Source organism: Enhydra lutris, unplaced genomic scaffold (assembly GCF_002288905.1).
Source record: "Enhydra lutris kenyoni isolate GAN:26980312 unplaced genomic scaffold, ASM228890v2 scaffoldscaffold13, whole genome shotgun sequence".
In the NCBI taxonomy this organism is placed as follows: domain Eukaryota; kingdom Metazoa; phylum Chordata; class Mammalia; order Carnivora; family Mustelidae; genus Enhydra; species Enhydra lutris.
Genome location: NW_019154097.1, coordinates 33316382 through 33333568, shown reverse-complemented (window position 1 = coordinate 33333568; position 17187 = coordinate 33316382). Strand labels below are relative to the sequence as shown.

Genomic DNA, 17187 nt, shown 5'->3' with positions numbered 1-17187 from the left:
CTGGGAGGATCCCGAGGCCTGGGTGTGTTGCCCTCCCAGTATATGGATGTGTTCACCAGTCTGGAAGCACTCCGAACCCTGTACTATTGGGATTTTACGGAGGCTCCTCAATAGGCATCATTAGTCATTATAATTTTTTTTTAAAGATTTTATTTATTCACTTGACAGAGAGAGAGATCACAAGTAGTCAAGGAGGCAGGCAGAGAGAGAGGAGGAAGCAGGCCCTCCGCAGAGCAGATCCCGATGTGGGGCTCGATCCCAGGACCCTGGGATCATGACCTGAGCCGAAGGCAGAGGCTTTAACCCACTGAGCCACCCAGGCACCCCAGTCATTATAATTTTTTAAAGATTTTATTTATTTAAGAGAGAGAGCAAGTGCATGAGCCGGGGGAGGGACAGAGGGAGAAGAAGAAAAGCAGACTTCCCGCTGACCAGGGAGTGGGAACCCGATACTGGGCTCGATCCCAGGACCCCGGCATCATGACCTGAACTGAAGGCAGACGCTTAACCAACTGAGCCACCCAGGCACCCCATGATTAATTATTATCAAACTCCATTTCCAACCCCTCTGCTCTCTGTAGGATACAGGTAGGGCTGAAATTCCAAGCTTCTAATCATGGCTTGGTCATTCTGGTGACCAGCCCTGATGCTGGAGCTACGCAGGTTCCCACCCAGCGTCACCTTGTTAGAACAAAAAAACACTTCTAGTGCTCTTTTCACTAAGGAATTTACGAGGGCTTTAGGAGCCCTGTTGTCAGGGGTCAAAGACCCAATATTAGTGCTCCTGTCACTAAGACATTTACAAGGGTTGTAGGAGCTCTGTGCCAGGAACCCCGGGGGCTAGGGGCAGAGACTAACGTGTATATTTTCTATTAACTCGCAACAGACCTCCCAGGGTCAGTGTTGCAAGGGATTTGATAAGATGGGATGGAAAAGCCCTTAGTAGCCAACTCGGTGGTATCCGTTCATCTCCCTGAGCAGGTGTCTCTGTTTGGGGGTGGTCCCCACAGGTGTTCTCCAAGGCCGAGCTGGAGCTGGTGGCCAGCCTGTGCCAGCAGCATGACGTGATCTGCATCAGTGATGAGGTCTACCAGTGGCTGGTCTACGATGGTCACCAGCACATCAGCATCGGTGAGCCCTGCCTGCCTGGGGCCTGTCCCTTCCCCCGGACATTGGTGGCAGGGCCCTGAGCCCAATCTGGGAGTCCACACAGGCCTCGTGGTTAGGGCCCGTGTGACCTGGGGCAGTGACTTAGCCTCTCAGAGAGCAGGAGGATGCAATGGCACTGCCCCCAGGGGTGGTCATGAACATGGGCTCAGATGAGCCCCGAAAATAGTTTAGCACCTAGCAGGGGCCGGGGTGCCCAGAGCCCGATGCGCGCCTGGGGCCTGGCCACCAACCCCTCCCACCCCCGGCTGAGCAGTGTCTCTCTCTGGCCTTGGGCAGCCAGCCTCCCTGGCATGTGGGAGCGCACCCTGACCATTGGCAGCGCTGGCAAGAGCTTCAGCGCCACCGGCTGGAAGGTGAGTCGACGAGGGTGGGCGTACTGTCGGGGTACCGCCTCCCCCCATGATCCGGGCCAGGCAAGGCTGCAATGGGAATTAGGAAAGGGGGTGGCCAGGCCCCAGAGGGCCTCACCCCCTCCCTGTGTTCCCGGTCCAGGTCGGCTGGGCCCTGGGCCCGGACAGTCTCCTGAAGCACCTGCGTACCGTCCACCAGAACACTGTCTATCACTGTCCCACGCAGGGCCAGGTGAGGAGAGGCAGGGGACCCCGCCCCGGGGGGAGGGGCGCCACAGAGCCCAGGCCAGCCTCCCTCCCCCGTCCGATCAGCCCCGCCCCGTGCGCGCCCACCCTCCGCAGGCCGCCGTGGCCCAGAGCTTCCAGCACGAGCAACTGCACTTTGGCCAACCCAGCAGCTACTTCGTGCAGCTGCCGCAAGCTGTGCGGCGTTACCGGGACCACATGATTCGCAGTCTGCAGTCTGTGGGCCTGAGGCCCGTGGTCCCCCAGGGCAGCTACTTCCTCATCGCAGACATCTCAGACTTCAGTGAGCAGGACTGGCCAGGCCGGGCAGAAGCAGGGCGGGAGGGCGGTGGCTGGAGGCGGCCGGGGCTCAGCGTGGCTTCTGTCCCCCAGAGACCCAGATGCCGGACTTGCCAGGCGATGCAGATGAGCCCTACGACAGTCGCTTCGTCAAGTGGATGATCAGGAACAAGGTGGGCTGGGCTCGGCCAGGGCCCCCGTGGGCGCTATTAGAGGCCAGGCCCCCAGTCCAGCCCAGCGTCTGCTATCAGCTCTAGGACCAGGGTGCATCTCTGTCTGGAATTTGCAGAAAGATGCCGTGCGGGCTGGCGGGCATCCCTGGGCTCTCCGGGCTTTGGCCGGCTTGTCTGCTGTAGGGTGTGGGGTTGGCGCATTAATGCCCAGCTGGGTGGGCTCTGGGCTCTGACGCTGAGGTTGATTTCTTCTCTGTGTCTGCCCTGATCTAACACATGGCACGCCCCCCCTGTTTCCCCGCCCCCAGCCTTCACCCCCCCTACACAGGGAGGGACTGGGAACCATGCTCCGCCATTCTTTTCCTCTGACCTTGACCCACCCCTGGGAGGTGCTGCATCCAAGCTAACTGTCCCTGCCCCAGCCCATGACAGGAAGCTCTCTGTCCCCCAGAGCCAGGGCCTGCCGTGCTGTGGGGAGGCTCTCAGACGTGGGCTTCCTCCTCCCTAGGGCTTGGCGGCCATCCCGGTCTCCGTCTTCTACAGCACCCCACATCGGAAGCAATTTGACCACTATGTCCGCTTCTGTTTTGTGAAGGTAAAGGACGGGGGTTTGGAGGGGAGAGAGGACCTCCGCAAGCTCCCCGTGGCCCACTGGTGCTGTGGGGAGGGAGGGGTAGGACTGACCTGTGTTGGTGCAGGACGAGTCCACGCTCCAGGCCATGGACGAGAAGCTGCAGAAGTGGAAGGATGAGCTCAGGCCCTGACGTGGCCCCGCCTGGTTCCCGCTTGCTCTGTGCCCGGTTGTCAGCCCCTCCCAGGCTGGGCGTAGATAGAACTTGGGGCTGCCTACTCCTCCACACAGGATGTCCCCAGGGAAGAGCCCTCCTTCTTGGTCTTGGTGGGTTCTGGAGCACGCGCTTCCCACAGGACCTGTATTCCTGTCATGGTGGGAAGGTGGACCTGACCCGGGCCTCTCCCTGCTTCTCCCTAGATTGGGTCACAGAGTCTTGGGTCCCCTCCTTGTCTGGGACTCAAGGGAACAGAGTCCAACAGTGTCCTGGCCTTGAGTCCCAGCCCTGCCCTGGCCCCAGCCCAGGCTCCGGCATCCCTTCCTTTCCTTATCTGCTTAGGTAACCTCGGGAAGTGGTCTTTAGGCTCGAGTTCTCAAGCGAGTACTTTTCATCCATAATAAAGTTATAAGTTATTTACACTCTTATTAGTGGCTTCTCTGCTTCACACGGTGGTGCTGATGGCTGATGGGAACAGGGGCAGAGCAGAAGGCACCTCAGATCCCAGCCCCTTAGATCCCAGCCCCTGTTTGTACAAATGTGTTTTGTGGAGTAAAACCGAGGCCCGAAGCAGGGCAGGGACTGGGGTCTTGTCCGAAGTCACGGTTAGTGGTAAAACCGGGCCTAGAACCCAGGGCTCAGATGGAGGGTTGTGACTGTGGCACATTGTGCGCGTGTGCAGGAGGTGGGGGCCTCTGGTGAGCGTCTGAAAGGGAAGACACGAACAGTCTCCTGTCTCACAGGGGGTCAGAGCGTAGGCCAGGAGGGTCAGGAAGTTTAAGCAGAAGGGGGAAGAAGTAGCTCATGTAATTGTGTACCTCCCTGTGTCCAGGGCCAAGATGCCCACCACCTTGTTAAACAAACTTTTGAGATGGGAGTTACTGTCTGCATTTTACAGGCGGGGAAGCCACTTTGGAGGTGATGTGACTTGCCCAAAGCCATCCGGCTTGCCAAGGTAGAAGCAGCCTTGTTCCTGGGGGTGGGCATCTCTCTGGAAAGCAACAGTAACCCTAAATTCATTTGGAAGGTGGTGCTCGGGGCTTGAAGTCGCCCTTACATTGCAGGCCCATGTGTTTGCTCCTGTGAGCCTTTTAATTGGGGGAGCTGATGGCAACATGCAACATAATAGGGTGTATTTAGTGTTTGTTCCTGGTTGCTGGCACAGAGCTCCTAAAACCCTCGGAATTCGCTGAGAGATAGGACTGTCTTTTGTTTTTGTCTCTTTTTTTCCTTTTTAAAGATTTTATTTATTTACTTGAGAGAGAGAGAGAGATGAACAGGGGGTGGGGAGAGGGAGAAACAGGCTTCCCGTGGAGCAGGGAGCCAATCGGGGCTCGATCCCAGTACCCTGCGATCATGAGCTGAGCCCCCGGCAAACACTTAACTGACTGAGCCACCCAGGCGCCCCTAGGACTGTTTTTTGTACTCATAATAAGCCCCTTGGACTATGTCAGTAGAGGGTCAGAGCTTTCAGTCCCAACCGCAGGCCCCGATGGAGGGGAAAGGGATTGAACCTTGAGTTGTCCCTTCCCTTGGCCAATGATTTAAGCAATCGTACATATGGAATAAAACCCCACCTAAAAAACCCTGAATCAGTGAGGCTCGGGGAGCTTCTGGGTTGTCGAACACAGCAATGTGAGGGGAGGGTGATGCATCGGGAGAGGGCACGGAAGTTCGTGGACCTTCCTCCCCCAAAACCTTATTCTGTGCATCTCTCCCGTTGGGCTGTCCCTGCGTTGTATCCTTTATAATGAAAATGTGAGTACAGTACCTTCCTGAGTGCTGTGAATCATTTCATGGAATTACTGAACTCCAGGGGAACGCTGGAAATGCCCCAATCTGGAAATGTCCCAATCTATCCTGGCATTTGAAATGGCGGGGGTGGGGGGAGGTGGTCTGGTGGGACTGAGCCCTTAACCTCTAGGATCTCGCCAATGGTCAGAATTAAACTGAAGTGTGGGACATCCACCTGGGGTCAGAGATTTGCCGTTGGAGGGCTCTCTGCGCTGTGAACCCTCCCTTCCCTTCTAAGCCAGGACTTGGTACTTGCTCCCACAGTTCCAAAGTCAAGACTGTGAAGCAAAATACCAGCTCAGAGGCCCAAGCTTGGAGGCCCTTGGCCATACTACTCATAGCCCAATGGCAAGAAATTCCCTGCCGGGGTAAACCCATAGATTTCATTCATAGAACCACCCCCACCAGAGGTTCTGTGTCTCATGAACCAATCTATAATCTGCCAATAACTCAAATCCATGACTCATCAGAAGTTCCAGATCTCAGACTGGGTAACCTCAGTTAGCAGGAGAGGGCAGATCTGTCTGAGGTGCAGAAATGATCTGCCTTCATATTCAGAGAGGGGAGGGAGAGGCTAGGGAAAGCAACACCACCCCAGAATGTTAACACATACACTGAACTGGAAATTAATCTCTCCTCGGGGCACCTGGCTGGCTCAGTCAGTAAAGCACGTAGCTCTTGACCTTGGGGTGGAGTTCAAGCACCATGTTGGACCTAGAGCTTACTTAAAAACATAGAAAAATGAAAATAATTTTTAAATTAAAAAATTTAAAAAGAGGGGAGCCTGGGTGGCTCAGTGGGTTAAAGCCTCTGCCTCCAGCCCAGGTCATGATCCCAGGGTCCTGGGATTGAGCCCCGCATCGGGCTCTCTGCTCAGCAGGGAGCCTGCTTCTGCCTGCCTCTCTGCCTACTTGTGATCTCTGTCAAGTAAATAAATAAAATCTAAAAAAAAAAAAAAAAAAAAATCTAAAAAGAAAGAAAGAAAGAAATCAGTCTCTCTTTGGTTGTAAGCTCCAGATCAGGATCTGCTTTTGCTTACCACTGTGTCCCTGTTCCAGCCTCAAAATAGGCCCTGCTCTGGGGCACCTGGGTGGCTCAGTGGATTAAAGCCTCTGCCTTCGGCTCAGGTCGTGATCCCAAGGTCCTGGGCCCGCATCAGGCTCTCTGTTCAGCAGGGAGTCTGCTCCCCCCCTCCGCCCTGCCTGCCTCTTTACCTACTTGTGATCTCTCTCTCTGTCAAATAAATAAATAAAATTTTTAAAAAACAAATTGATTGAATAAATATTAACTCAAATTTATTTATTCTTTTTATTATATATGTATATATTTTAAGATTTCCTTTATTTGAGAGAGAGAGAGCGTGCAAGTGTGAGTGTGGGTGTGCCTGAGCCAGGGGGAGGGGCAGAGGGGGAGAGAGAAGCAGACTCCCCTCTGAGCAGAGAGCCTGACCTGGGGGACCAGGGCTCAACTCCAAGACCTTGAGATCATGTCCTGAGCCGAAGGAGGATGCTTAACCGACTGAGCCACCCAGGTACCCCTCAGATTTACTAACATAAGAAAAAGCTTAGCTCATTCATGGCAGGCAGTAGTGCAAATGGTCTAGTCACTTCCAAAGCTAGTTTGGCAGTGTTTCACAAAGCTCATCCGTCTCAACACCCCAATCCAGCAGTCAGGCTCCCAGCTATTGACGCAAGTGAGCTGAAAATTCCTGTCCACGCAAAACCCTGCATGGACTGGGAGCAATCAGATATCCTTCAAATGGTGACTGGATAAACGAACTTTGGCATATCCCTGCAATGGAATAGTATTGAGCAATGGAAAGAAATGAACTATCAATCCATGAGAAATCATGGAAGAAACTGAAATGCAAATTGCTTAATGAAAGGGTGTGTGAAAAGGCTACATGCTTTCTAGGGGTGCCTTTCTAGGGCTCCATTGATAGAGCCAGTAACTCTTGATTTCAGGATTGTGGGTTCAGCCCCACCATGGGTGTAGAGCTTATTTAAAATAAGTAATTAAAAATGAATAAATGGGGGCACCCGTGTGGCTCAGTGGGTTAGGCCTCTGCCTTTGGCTTAGGTCATGATCCCAGGGTCATGGGATCGAGCCCCCCATTGGGCTCTCTGCTCAGCAGGGAGCCTGCTTCCCCCTCTCTGCCTGCCTTTCTGCCTACTTGTGATCTCTCTCTCTGTAAATAAATAAATAAAATCTTGAAAAAATAAATAAAAATAAAAATGAATAAATAAAAAGGCTACATACTTAGATCCCAATTATATGACATTCTGGGAAAGACAAAACTAAAGAGATAGTAAAAAAAGATTAGTGATTGCCAGGGACTTGGAAGAGGGTAGGAGGAACAGGATTTTTAGGGTAGTGGACTTATTTTGTACCGTACTGTGACAGTAGACACCTGACATTATGTCTTTGCCAAAACCTGCAGAATGTACAACACAAAGAAAGAACCCTAATGTAAACTATGGACTTTAGTTAATAACACTGTATCAACATTGGTTCATCAACTACAGTAAACCTACGAAGTAAGGCAAGATGTTGAGGATGGGGGAAACGAGTAGTGGAGAAGGGGTATATGGGAACTCTGTACTATGTGTTCAATTTTTTTTTTTTTTTTTTTAAAGATTTTATTTATTTATTTGACAGAGAGATCACAAGCAGGCAGAGAGGCAGGCAGAGAGAGAGGAGGAAGCAGGCTCCCCTAGAGAGCAGAGAGCCCGATGCGGGGCTCGATCCCAGGACTCTGAGATCATGACCTGAGCCGAAGGCAGCGGCTTAACCCACTGAGCCACCCAGGCGCCCCATATGTGTTCAATTTTTGATAAACCTAAATCTGCTCTAAAAAATAAAGTCTATTGGGGCGCCTGGGTGGCTCAGTGGGTTAAAGCCTCTGCCTTCAGCTCGGGTCATGATCTCAGGGTCCTGGGATGGAGCGCTGCATCTGGCTCTCTGCTCAGCGGGGAGCCTGCTTCCCCCCTCTCTCTCTGCCTGCCTCTCTGCCTACTTGTGATCTCTATCAAATAAATAAATAAAATCTTTAAAAAAATAAAAAATAAAGTCTATTAATTAAAAGAGAGTAAATGAATGCATCTATTAAAAAAAACTGGATTCGGGGCGCCTGGGTGGCTCAGTGGGTTAAGCCTCTGCTTTCGGCTCCGGTCATGATCTCAGGGTCCTGGGATCAAGCCCCCATCAGGCTCTCTGCTCGGCGGGGAGCCTGCTTTCTCCTCTCTCTGCCTGCCTCTCTGCCTGCTTGCGATCTCTGTCAAATAAATAAAATCTTTTAAAAATTTTAAATTTAAATTTAAAAACTCTATTAAATTCTAAGATCATTTCCAGCTCTGAATCACACTTCAGCTCTGGGCTTCAGGGTCCCCAAGTAAAATAAAATCGAGCTGAGTTTTAAGTGTCGCGCTCGTGTGGAAACGGAGGGCGGCTCTCCGGCCGTCCAAGGATCCGGGACAGCATTGCACAAGTTGCCCTTTGGACCCCCGAAGCTTGCGACAAGACCCGCCCCGGCTCGGCCCCCGCTGTCTGCGCGCACTCTGCTCAACCAGCCTGCGAGTCCCAGGCCACGCGCTCGCAAAGCCTCAGGACGCCTAGCCACGCCCCCGCATGCCATTGGCTTTCCGATTGGACGGCTCGGAGGAGGTGTGGCCGGAAGGGGTGAGTCTGATTGGCAGGGCGTGGCCGACGGTGTGCGACGAACATGGCGGAGCGCGTGAAGAAGCGGCCCTGCGGCCCGGTAAGTGGCGGGAGCTGGGGTCTCGGGGCAGGACAGTGGGTGGAGGCGCGAGAACGGAACGTGTGGGGGCCCGTGGCGAGGCCAGGCCGAGCCTCCCGCTCCCTGCTCGTCGCTGATCCGAGGCCGGGAGCCCCGAGGTGCCTCATACTGGCGGCCGCGTGCGCTCCTGCCCGGGTAGGAACCGGGGGTAGGTGCCAGGGTCCGAGCCAGGGCCGGGACAGCGTCAGGTAACCCATTGCTGGAGCGCCTTGCGGCTACTCCGACCGAGGCTTGGATTCAGGGGGTGGGACCCTGCCCGCCTTCTCGAGCCCTTTCGTGGCGCATTTCTTCTGACTCCCAGGGCGGCAGTAGGCAGGTCTCCCCCTGAGCTTCAGTTTCCTCTTCTCTCCTGTCAGACGCGATTCAACAACTTGAGTACTTGCAAAGTGTCAGACTCAGTCCTACTCTGCCAGCCGCGGCACTGTGGGGGCGTTCCGTGGTTTCCTCACTACCTCCGTTGATAGGCAGGACCCCCTCCCAGTCGTGATCATTCAGCCTCAATCCTATACCTCTTCCGAGTCCTGCTCTAGGGTGAACATGGCCAAAGAGTCGAGTGGCGAAAATGGAAGCAGCAGAGTAAGTAAGGGGCTGGAGGGGAGGGGATCTGTTTAGCCTTGCCGGAGGCTGCTCCAGCAGGGCGCTGGGGAACCTGAGCAGAGCCTTCGGGTTTGTCCCTCTGGGTCGCCCAGCACCCAAAGCGGGAAAGGAAGGGCTCACTAAGCAACACTGGAGAGCCCAGGCAGACCTTACCAGGAGGGCACCATCTCCAGGACTGCTCCATGTCCTTCTCCCTCCAAGTCCCTCTCCCCTCCACCAATCCACGTGTCCTCTTCTCCAGAGAAAGAGGAGAAAAAGAAGTGGAAGGATCTCAAGCTGATGAAAAAACTGGAGCGGCAGCGGGCACAGGAGGAGCAGGCAAAGCTCCAGCGGGAAGAAGAGGCAGCTGCACAGAGGGAGGACCAGGGTGAGCAGGCTGGGTCGTGGGCAGGGAAGAGAATGTCCTATCTGGAAGAGATGTTAGAGACCAGTGGGTCCAGACATCTGGTCCCGAGGGAGAAACTGAGGCCCAGAGAATGGGAAAACCTGGGTCCTAACCTCATACTTAGGTAGATTTCGGTCTTTCAGAGCCTAAACATCACATATCATAACTTTACACCTCCAGAACTCATCATCATCATCATAATGACAGTTATATTTTTACTTTTTTTTTTTTTTTTAAAGATTATTTATCTGACAGGCAGAGATCACAAGTAGGCAGAGAGATAGGCAGAGAGAGAGAGGTGGAAGCAAGCCCCCTGCTGAGCAGAGAGCCTGATTCGGTGGTTGATCCTGGGACTCCGGGATCATGACCTGAGCTGAAGGCAGAGGATTTAACCCACTGAGCCACCCAGGCACCCCTATTTTTTTTACTTTTTATTGAGCACTTTCTGTGTGCTTTAATCGAGTTTTTCATTTCCTTATTTTGATTTTGTTTTTTAAGGAAGCTCTACACCCAACATGGGGCTTGAACTCACAACCCTGAGATCAAGAGTTGCATGCTCAACCCTGAGATCAAGAGTTGCATGCTCTACGAACTAAGCCAGCCAGGCACCCCTTATTTTGATTATAATAAGAGTTTGCCTTTTTTTTCTCTTGTTAAATAATACCTGTTCAAAACAGCCCCCCTCCCGAAAATGCAGAATACTGTAGAAAAGAAAAATCCCAGCAAACCTGACAGTGTAAGTTTCTCCAGATGTTATGTTATATCCACTCATAGATACATATGTAGCGAATATATAGATACAGTTTTACAAAAGTGAGACCACTTTATCCATTAGCTTCTGGACCTGGTTTTTCTCATTCCACATTGTGCCCTGTGTGTCCTTCCACATCAGTATATCTGGATCTACCCTAACAAATTGTATCTTTTCTCCTTGTCTAGATTCAAACCTCAGGAGGGTTAGGGTGTGTCATAATGTGCCTTCTAAGCCCATTGGTTACCAGTGAGGACGGTGACAGTGGGGACAGAAACAGCATGTGAGCTGTTTCAGACACCAAGGAAATGCTTCCTGAGTGTTCCCTTATATGGCTCCCTTTGGGCGACTCTGGGAGGGAGAATATGGTGATCTCCCTGGAGTTAGCCTAAACCCATATCTCAGCTGTCTTGCCTTTTGTGTGACCTTGGGCCACATGTTTGATCTCTCTGGGTCCCACCTCTCGATGGGGATCATAGTAATAGTTCTTAGGGTTATGGGGTAAATGCATACAGAAAAGGTCTAATAACATTAGTTCTTTTTATTATCCCCATTTGCCAGCTGGAGAACTGAGGGAGTAACGGGCAGAGCCAGCATATGAACTTGGCCAGTGCCTCTAACCACTCTCCAGCCTTGCCCAGTGGTGTGCCCTGCTCACGGGAGCCTTGGGGACCAGGAGGTCCATTTTCCTCCTGGGTAGATTGAGGCCTGGAAAGGGGAGTTGGATCTATTTTGCTGGCCTCAAAATTCCTCCCAGGGGAAAGTTCTCTAACTCTGGGCTCTGGGATTAGAGGGAGGGAGGGAAAGCTCAGCTCTAGCCTCTCAGACTGACCATGAATGCCCTTCCACTTCCCAGGTCGGCCCTACACCCTGAGCGTGGCCCTGCCAGGCTCTATCCTGGACAATGCCCAGTCACCAGAGCTTCGCACCTACCTGGCTGGCCAGATCGCCAGAGCCTGCACCATCTTCTGTGTGGATGAGATTGTAGTGTTCGATGAAGAAGGCCAGGATGCCAAGTGAGGGGCCATCCAGCAGTGCACGGGGCCTCAGCAAGGAGGGAGGGACTGCTAGGATTGACTTTGCTTCGTCCTTGTCGCTGCCTACTTGCCTGGGCTGAGAACACTGCCCCTGGTGAATCTGGTGGGAAGAGTCACAAAGCAGGGGCACTGCAGGGGTCAGATTGGGTAGAGGAACTCTCGAAGGGAGCACAGTAGGCTCTGGAAACTCTTGTCTTTCTCTTTCCAGGACCGTGGAGGGAGAATTCAGGGGAGTTGGCAAGAAAGGGCAGGCATGCGTGCAGCTTGCTCGGATCCTGCAGTACCTGGAGTGTCCACAGTGAGGGCGTGCGGGGCGGACTTCCCTGAACTTGACGGGGAGGAGCAGGGTGGTCGAGGGGCAGGTCAGTCAGGGGCAGCCTCCCCCACAAACTTCCTGAGATCCATGTTCTTGACTAGGTACCTAAGAAAGGCGTTCTTCCCCAAGCACCAGGATCTCCAGTTTGCAGGTAAGGCTGCAAGGGGGTACTAACCCCCATTTCTCAGGGTTCATCTCCCAGACCCTGAGAAATGGCTGTGCAGTTGAGAAAACTGGCCCAGGCAGGGCAACGCCTGTGCCTGGTGGCGAGTGGTAGGTCTGTGGCCGGCCTGAAACTTGGACCGGACCTCCAGTGTTCCTGCCATACCACTAGGAGCCTTTGCATCTCCCAACACACAGGGCTTCTGAACCCCTTGGACAGCCCTCACCACATGCGTCAGGATGAGGAGTCCGAGTTCAGAGAAGGCATCGTGGTGGACCGGCCCACCCGGCCAGGCCATGGGTCCTTTGTCAACTGTGGCATGAAGAAGGTAGGGATGGGGAGAGCAGGCTGGGACATACGTTCTGGACACACGGCGGCCACGGAGGGCAGGCGGGGTCTAGGGAGCCCTGGACCCAGGCATCTGTGCCTGCAGTTCCCCCATGATGTAGATTTGGGCCAAAGAAGTGCCCCCAAACGGGTTGGTAGCTAAAGCCCGGAGCTAATTTACTGTTTCTTAAAAAGTAAATGAACAGAAGATAGTCCTCACGCTTAGACCCAAAACAACCCAACCAAAACCCTACAGAAATAAGTTCAGAATCCCTCTGGGGCAGCTCCGGCAGGACGCAGAGCCACACTGGGATTGGCGCCTTCGTCTGCCACCTGCTTACTCTCAGATCTTCTGGAGTCAGAGACAGAAACCCTTCTTGGTGGATGGTCCCCTCCCCTCAAAAAGCAGACCAGCAATGACAGGCTAAATGCAGGCCAGGATGACCTAGACCCAGACCCAGACGAAAGGAGAAAACAGGAGAGAGAAACCTCAGAAGGGAAAGAAAGTGCCCTATCCTGAATTCAGAGTTGGCACGAAATACAGACGTTGGTTGTCATTCGTCACAGCTGCCGCTGAGGGTCCGGGGCTGTGTCACAGGGGCTGTTTATGGAGGGTTTGCTCTTTGACGGAGGAGGGAACCGAGGCTCGCAGAGATTAAGTGGCTGCGCAAACCGCTGTAGCTAGGAAGTGGCTACAAAGCCACGTGTGTTCAAAACAGAAGACTGGCATTTCATCTCGCGAAATACTTCCTGCTCCATGCCAGGCCCAGAGCATTTATCTTTGCCCAGTGTCTTGTGGTAGTTGTTTTGCAAGAATGGTCTCTCTTTTTCTAAAGATTTATTTATTTGAAAGAGAGAGAGAGAGAGAGAGCCTGCTCCTGCTCATGTGGTGGGGTTGGGGCAGGGCAGAGGGAGAGGGAGAGAGTCTTGAAGCAGTCTCAATCCGCACTAAGTGCTGAGTCCCACTTGGGACTCGATCCCAGGACTCTGAGATCTTGCGCTTGAGCGGAAATCCAGAGTCGGCCTCTTAACCGACTGAGCCACCCAGGCACACTACAAATGGTCTCTTGAGAGCAGGTCTGGCCCAGGTGCCAGAGAAAGGGGACAAAGGACCCTTTTGACCTGGACCCCTTGGGTACCTTGCCAGCTGCCCAGATCCCCCTGCCCCCAGCATCTGGGAGAACAGGAACACCTGCTGGCCCTGTGGGGAATAGCACCCATTTCTCCTGGCTTCTCCCCAGGAGGTGAAGATTGACAAGAACTTGGAGCCTGGACTTCGAGTGACGGTCCAGCTGAACCAGAAACAGCTCCCAGGTATCTGGAAACTTCCCAGCCTAGCCAGCCGGAGGGCTCAGAGCCGCCTCCTGCTACCTCCTTGTCCCTTGCCCCATCTTCACAGTCTCCCCACTTCCTCTTCAGAAAGCAAGACCTACCGGGGAAAAGTTGTGTCGTCGCAGGACCCTCGCACCAAAGCCGGTCTCTACTGGGGCTACACAGTCCGACTGGCCTCCTGCCTCAGTAAGTGCAGTGCTTCCTCCTTTGAAGAGCTGACTCTCTCTGGGAGGCCACAGAGAACCTTGCCTGACACAAAAGGCAGACCAGGGTCCTTGTCCTTCTACATTACTCTGTGTCCTTAGGCAAATGCCTTTCTTTCTCTGGGCCTTGATCTTCCTGACTGTGCTGCTTAGAATACCATAAAGGACTCCTGAGAAAAAGGGTGGTGATCCACTAGAAACATCTGCCGTGGGGTTGGGAATGGAACAAAAGGACCAGATGGGTATAGGATATAATATGAGGTCTCAGATCTCCTGCCCACCCATCTTCCATTTTGTGTCACTGGTCTAGCACAGGTGTGGTTTCTCCCCGCTGAGTCGCAACAGTGGATGTGTGTTGTGTGGCTGGGTGTGGCTCCCTTACCTGAGTCCCCTTCTCCAGCCCAACCCCCCCCCACACTCCCCAAGTACGTAGACACATGTAGCCCAGTGGCTGTGGCATTGGAGCAGGACCCCCAGTGACCTGGTCTCTCCCCTAGGTGCTGTGTTTGCTGAGGCCCCCTTCCAAGACGGGTATGACCTGACCATTGGGACATCGGAGAGAGGCTCGGATGTGACCTCCGCCCAGCTTCCCAGCTTCAGGTGGGTACAGCCTGGGGCAAGGACCAGGGTAGCGGGAGTGGAGCCGGAAACATGTCTGGTGGGGGGCAGAGCTGTACAGACTGGGCACCTGTGTCCCAGGAGTGGCCTGGTGAGCAGTGACCGATTCCTCCTGTGGTGCCAGGCATGCTCTCGTGGTGTTCGGGGGCCTCCAGGGGCTGGAAGCTGGAGTGGAGGCTGACCCCAACCTAGAGGTGGCTGAACCCAGTGTCCTCTTCGATCTGTATGTCAACACCTGTCCTAGCCAGGGCAGCCGCACCATCCGCACTGAGGTGAGCCTGCCTGCCTCCTGCTCCCGCCCCAGGCTGCTCTCAGGGTTCTGCTTCCAGCCAGGGTCTGTCCCAGCAGGGGTGGTCTTGAGCCAGCCTTCCCTGGAGATGGTTTCCTGACAGCCTCAGCCTCTCACCATTGTGAATTCCAGCAGGGACAGTGTAGGGGTGAGCTGGGCGTCCAGAATCCTGGGTGTGGTTGCCCACCCATCTGTTCCCAGGCTGGGTGACCCAGAAGACCCTGGCCGTCCTGGCTCTGGGCCTGTTTCCCTAGCCGTTTGCTCAGTGTTCCACTTCCTCACACGTGACCATGGTGGGCAGGGCAGCCCTCCGCACTGGGCCTCACTGGCCCCTCAGTGCTGTTGGGGGCAGTATGTAGCCAGCTCTGGGAGACTCAGTCCTGGGAGGTCTGCATGCTAGAGGCCCTTGGCTTCCAGTAGTCTCCAAGGGGGCTGACTACACAGGTGGGCTGCTCCAGTCTGTCCTTGAGGGCACCCCCTACCAGCAGGAACCCCTAAACCCACCCTGTCCTGTGGGCTGAGAACTTCCCTAATCCTGACCTTGACCTTGACTGTGAAAGGTAGGTGTTAGCACATCAGGAGCACATTTTACAGAGGGGAAGAGTGAGAAGCAGAGAGGCAAGGCCCTTCCCGGGGAAGGCATGCAGCCAGCCCACGGCAGACCGGCAGGATGGGGTGGAGCTTGTTCTTAACTTCTCCGGGCCATGCAGAGGGTAGCAAGCCCCTGGCAGTGGGTCCCGGGCAGTCGAGGCCTGCGAAGCTGGCAGGGTGGGTGAGGCTGGCAGCCAGGTACCCGCCAGCCTCCCAGGCCCCAGCCCATGGCCGCACTTCCCCTCCAGGAGGCCATCCTCATCTCCCTGGCCGCCCTGCAGCCTGGCCTCACCCAGGCGGGTGCCCGGCCCAGCTGAAGGTGCTCTCAGGCAGAAGACAGGCAAAGCAAGCAGGAGGGAAGCCGTAGCTCCTGAGGGTCCCCTGGGACAGACACAACCAGGACTTCTGTCTTCAAAAATCACCACCTTTAATGTGGCCCAGCGGCCCCAGTCTGGCGGGGTGCGGCCTTCACTTGCAGCCTGCAGTGATGGCCTTGAGGCTGCCTGCCCGCGCCAGAATATTTGGCACAAAGAGCAGCCCCGAGGCCCGCTCGATGCTCTCGATGGGCACCAGGAAGCGTTCCAGCGGGACCGCCTCGTCCACGGGGGCGTTGGGCATCACGTAGGATCGCAGTTCGATTTGCCCACCTGCTGCCTCCAGGATCAGCACCTTGAAGAAGTGGGTGGGCACCGCCACGTGGTTCTTGCCGATGACCTGGTACTTCACGTAGGACTTCCCGTCAGCCTCCGTCCTGCGGGCAGACCGGGGCACACGTGGCCTTTCTGAGCTCCCATGGGGTCTGGTCAGACCCGAGGCTGCGCCTCCAGGAAGCCTTCCCAGATCTGACTTCAACCTTGTGTCAGCCTGTAGCGCTGCCCCTCAGCGGGAGGCGTCCGTGCCCTTCCTGGCTCCCCCAGGAGGCAGGAGGTGCTCCCTGCTGGGTAGACACACCCTTCTCCTGTTTTCCTCAGGCCCAGCACCAGGTCAGGCAGGGTGGGGGGGTGGCAATAAATGCTGTTAAGAGAACCATGCCTCGTGGGCATTCACCTTCATTCGTGCAGAACCAGAGTTACGGTCTGCCTCTCCTGTGGAGGGTGGGCACCAAGTGGGCTAGACCCTGAATTCCCAGTGCGTGCACTGGGCCTGGGGCCCAGAATACGGGACGGAGGACTTCCCATCTTCCCCTCAGCAGAGCCTACTCCTTCCAGCAGGCCGCAGGAGGCACCTGCTAATGATCGGTGCCTCAGTCAGCCTGTGCCGAGCACCTACTGCAATGACCCCCACCACCCCCTTTTCACCCCTAAGCAGCCACGAGGGAGGGAATGGCTATTATCCCCACTTTCCAGGAAAGAATATTGAGGTCCTTTGCCCATGGCACCCAGAGACCAGGTGACAGGCCTGGGTTCCATCTGAAGCCTGTGGACTCCAGGGCTGATGGCTTCCCCACAACCCTTTGCCTCCCCAGTCTGTCTTCAGTGGGCGGAAAACTCACTGAGCATGCCCAGGGGAGCTCGATCCCTTCTACCTGGGAGGTGGGGCTGCAGAGGGACAAGAGTGAAGACTCGGGATCGGGGAGATTGAGGTCAAACCCTGGCTTCAGGAGAAGGGCGAGGAGGGTTGTTCCAAGCAGAGGAGACGTGAAAGCAGGAGCCCGTGCAAGGCTTTCTGTCTGGACAGAAAGGGAGTCGGGGCACGTGGCAAGACGTGAGAAGAGAGAAAAACAGAGGCAGGTTTGGGGCCTGGTGCCAGGGGCAGAAGAGACCATCTTGGCGGGTATCCCACAGGCCTCTAGCTATAGAAATGCAGTGAGGGGGCCCGAAGCAGGGGACAGACACCCTTGGCAAGAAACCAGATGATGTGACTTGGCACTGCAGGTGGACCCAGAGGCTGAGGTGGCCCTGGAGGGTAAGTGGCAGGAGGGGGCCTCTAGTGAATGGTAGGCCTTGGCATCCCCAGTGCCCCCCCCCCCCCCCCCCCCCCCC

General features: G+C 54.9%; 3 protein-coding genes across 6 annotated transcripts in view; 2 read left to right on the top strand and 1 right to left on the bottom strand.

Annotated features, from left to right (window-relative positions):
• The window catches only part of LOC111145541 (kynurenine aminotransferase 1), a 30575-nt gene extending 27141 nt beyond the window's left edge, over positions 1–3434 (top strand). For 3 of the 4 annotated variants that reach the window (XM_022500456.1, XM_022500457.1, XM_022500454.1), the window contains exons 8-13: positions 1011–1131; positions 1447–1523; positions 1663–1752; positions 1863–2049; positions 2139–2218; positions 2727–3428. In XM_022500456.1, the coding sequence (XP_022356164.1) occupies positions 1011–1131; positions 1447–1523; positions 1663–1752; positions 1863–2049; positions 2139–2218; positions 2727–2969 (798 nt within the window). In that variant the 3' untranslated portion in view covers positions 2970–3428. Of the gene's footprint in view, positions 1–1010; positions 1132–1446; positions 1524–1662; positions 1753–1862; positions 2050–2138; positions 2219–2726 lie in introns of all 4 variants that reach the window. The other variant, XM_022500455.1, reaches the window with a different exon arrangement.
• Positions 3435–8498: 5064 nt separating this feature from the next.
• Positions 8499–15660, top strand: LOC111145542 (SPOUT domain containing methyltransferase 1). Its single transcript, XM_022500458.1, has 12 exons — positions 8499–8557; positions 9127–9172; positions 9435–9560; positions 11186–11345; positions 11575–11664; positions 11784–11833; positions 12043–12173; positions 13414–13486; positions 13592–13690; positions 14205–14307; positions 14450–14597; positions 15454–15660. The coding sequence occupies exons 1-12, from the start codon at positions 8522–8524 to the stop codon at positions 15520–15522; spliced, it is 1131 nt and encodes a 376-aa protein (XP_022356166.1). The 5' UTR covers positions 8499–8521; the 3' UTR covers positions 15523–15660.
• LOC111145543 (endonuclease G) overlaps positions 15625–17187 on the bottom strand; it is a 3588-nt gene continuing 2025 nt past the window's right edge. Inside the window, exon 3 of the mRNA XM_022500459.1 lies at positions 15625–15956. Within this exon, the coding sequence (XP_022356167.1) occupies positions 15674–15956 (283 nt within the window). The 3' untranslated portion in view covers positions 15625–15673. The remainder of the gene's footprint in view (positions 15957–17187) is intronic.